The 3,401-nt window shown below is 42.0% G+C and overlaps 1 protein-coding gene across 1 annotated transcript in view; it reads right to left on the minus strand.

Moving 5' to 3' along the window:
* LOC103156203 (uncharacterized) overlaps nucleotides 1–3,401 on the minus strand; it is a 33,156-nt gene that overhangs the window by 28,089 nt on the left and 1,666 nt on the right. The window contains exon 3 of the mRNA XM_007578178.2: nucleotides 1,183–1,352. Within this exon, the coding sequence (XP_007578240.1) occupies nucleotides 1,183–1,352 (170 nt within the window). The remainder of the gene's footprint in view (nucleotides 1–1,182; nucleotides 1,353–3,401) is intronic.

Here is a 3,401-nt window from a genome sequence, read left to right on the forward strand (position 1 = left end):
AAAGTAGGAGTGTATACCGCTCCAAGATGGCCGCCGTATTTCCTGCGCCGGAGCAGCCAATGCGGCGTCTACCCTTATATTATGTCTATGGTTGTTTCAACCAGACAGCCATTTGTAATCCATAGGGGGGGGGGCGCAGAAGAAAAAGTTTGGGAACCACTGGCTTATGTTATTCTTTAGTTTTTTCTTCTGCTTTATTCCTAAGTTGCTTGTCAGAACCATGATGTGTCAACTCCATAACTGACAATTTACAAAACTTTGATGACATTTTGTGAAATAAAAGCTTAATTTTGGTAAACTAAAGATTTCATGGACCTGATGAGCTACAATATGGCCTCCTTCAGAGTAACATCACATAAATTCAGGTAGTTTGACTTTTTTCCAACTCCGTCAGAGTTTTTCTGACTCTTTCAGTGAAATTGTTGTCAAATCTCACTTAAATGTGAAATTAATTCATTTTAATGTATTTTACATGAATTGCATTACTTCACATGTACCAAGTTTTTCATTTTATTCACTAGTTTGTCACCACCTTCAGTTCTGTGTCAACTCCATCAGATGGCCTTTTTGTTGTTTTTGGTTTTAAATTAAATATTTCTTTTGTTTCTTGAGAAGCGTTTGTCTGTAAAATGAGTAAAAATATCACTAATAAGGTCATTAAAAATGATTTTTTATTTATTTTTGTCAGATGGTGATGACAACGTTCTAGGTCAGGTCGATTAAAAATGTAATTTTTTTTTTAAAAATGTTGCAACTGGGAGCCTGTACCTTAGCATCTTTACATTTCCTAAACATTATTTGTCATATGTGCATACATAAGGTTGAGACATAACAAAAAAAATTATGGGAAAATTAAAACCCATTTTGTCCCTATTCTCAAGAATCACATATATACTGCTCAAAAAAATAAAGGGAACATTTCACTTGAATTTTGTGTGTGGCTCCAAATCCAAGCCTCGATTGGTTAATAAATTAGATTTTCATTGATGATTTTTGTGTGATTTTGTTGTCAGCACATTCAACTTTGTACAGAACAAAGTATTCAATGAGAATATTTCATTCATTCAGATCTAGGATGTGTTATTTGAGTGTTCCCTTTATTTTTTTGAGCAGTATGTATAAGTATACACATATATAAATGTATGTATATATACTCATTTTTAATGTAGTCAAGAATCTGACCTTAAATTTTTCAGAAACTTGTGCTTCTCCTCGTAGAATTACCACGTCCTCTCCTCTCAGCTCCCAGTGCACTACCCCTTCTTGTACCTCTTCTTCTTTCAAGACTGAGCCGTCACAGTGCAGTACAGCAGGCTCCCCATACTCCACTTCCACCCGTGAAGTTTGAAAGGCTGGATAAAAACAAGGAAACATAAGGAGAGAATGACATAAAAGTTTGGAAAAAATGGTGTGTAAGAGGTATGAACGAGTAGAATCAGAAGGTGACAGTCATACAACACAGGCGCGGGGCTGGAGGGGGGCTGGGGAGGTGCCCGGGTCGAGAAATGGTTTGAAGTCGCTTTAATGTCTGACTATAGATGGAGAAAGATCGCCCTCGCCTGTTCAGAAAGGTGTATGTAATGTTAAAGTAATTGTCCCTCAATGGAATATATAGTAGTCAGTCCCAGTGACTCTTTCACTCATGGTTTAGCCAATGTGCTTCCTGGGTAAAGATCAAACGACAAACTTGGTCAGAGTGTCAGAGTTCCACAATATGAAAGAGCAACTGGGCAATAATAACTTCTGTGAGGGAGTTCCAAAACCAGAATAACTCCTCACCCAAAAGAACACAAAGGCTGTCATGAAGTGGGGTGTTTGGGGGTGAGAGATGTGGTTGACCCCAGGTTGTAATAATGTTGACTAAATGATGATAAACAAGGTGTACAGAAGTCCAGGCAGCACAGGTGAGCAACAAGGCAAGGAGCTCAGACACTGGTAGCAACTGGTAAGGCACAACACAGGAACTAAGGAGACATAAGATGATATCTGACACACAGGTGGGATTAAATACACAGAGGAGTAATCACTAAAACAAGGGACAGGAGACAATTACGGGCAAAATGCATCAACAGAGACTCAACTGACTAGGAACATGCAAAAAAAAAGCTAATCCTTAAAAAGGCTCCTCTCATATTTACCAAAACCATTTTAATGATCTCCAAATATGTAAGAGTGAATATCCTTTTGTCAGTAGGTGTAAAGGCTGCAGGACTGTGTTCTGTACTCATTTGCACTGGCCCCATAAATAAATGTGTCACCACAACACATTTATTTAGTTTATCTAGGCCTGCTATTTATAGTGGTGTGAAGCTGAACAGGGTTACACATGTGTTGTTATGTACAACCCGTGTATTATTTTGGTATTTTATTGACAGAAACAGAGCAGTAGTGTCAATGCCACTGCTGCAACTGACCCTGCAAAGTACAGCAACAATTGGATCCTATTTAGAAATTCTTTAGAGATTCTCAATGGGTGGAAATGAAGGAAGTGTGGCTAAAAGAACAAGTGTGAAGCTGTGCTTTACAAAAAGCTGTTATCTTAGCCACCATAAGTCTCTGATGTATAACATGACTTTTGGAAACATTTGTCTCCAGGGAAATTTTAGAGATGGCTGCATTTTAGCTTTCAGAGAAATGTGGCCTACTGGACAAGACTAGGCCTCTAATGTTTTTCTGAAGGAATCGCCTTTTCATTTGAATTGAAATGTTAAAGTTAAAGGCCGGGATGAGACTTAGTGCCTCCAAATGCGAGGCCATGGTCTTGAGCCGGAAAAGGGTAGAGTGCCTTCTCCGGATCAGGGGGGGTCGTCTTACCTCAAGTGGAGGAGTTTAAGTATCTGAAGAAGGGAGCGGGAGATTGACAGGCGGAATGGGGCAGCGTCTGCCGTGAAACGGGCGCTGTACCGATCTGTCGTGGTGAAGAGAGAGCTGAGTCAAAAAGCGAAGCTCTCGATTTAAGGGTTGATCTACGCTCCCGCCGTCATCTATGGTCATGAGCTTTAGATCATGACCGAAAGAACGAGGTCAGAGATACAAGCGGCCGAAATGGGTTTCCTCCTCAGGGTGTCTGAGCTCTCCCTTAGAGATAGGGTGAGAAGCTCGGTCATCCAGGAGGGACTCAGAGTAGAGCCACTGCTCCTCCACGTCAAGAGGAACCTGTTGAGGTGGCTCGGGCAGTTGGTACAGATGCCTCCTGGACACCTCCCTGGTGAGGTGTTCCGGGCACGTCCCACCGGGAGGAGGCCCCGGGGAAGACCCAGGACACAGTGGAGGGACTATGTCTCTCAGCTGGCCTGGGAACGCCTTGGGGTTCCTGGAGGAGCTGGAAGAAGTGGCTGGGGAGAGGGAAGTCTGGGCCTCCCTTCTGAAGCTGCTGCCCCCACGACCTGACCCCGGATAAG

Source organism: Poecilia formosa, unplaced genomic scaffold (assembly GCF_000485575.1).
Source record: "Poecilia formosa unplaced genomic scaffold, Poecilia_formosa-5.1.2 Scaffold469, whole genome shotgun sequence".
Classification (NCBI taxonomy): Eukaryota; Metazoa; Chordata; class Actinopteri; order Cyprinodontiformes; family Poeciliidae; genus Poecilia; species Poecilia formosa.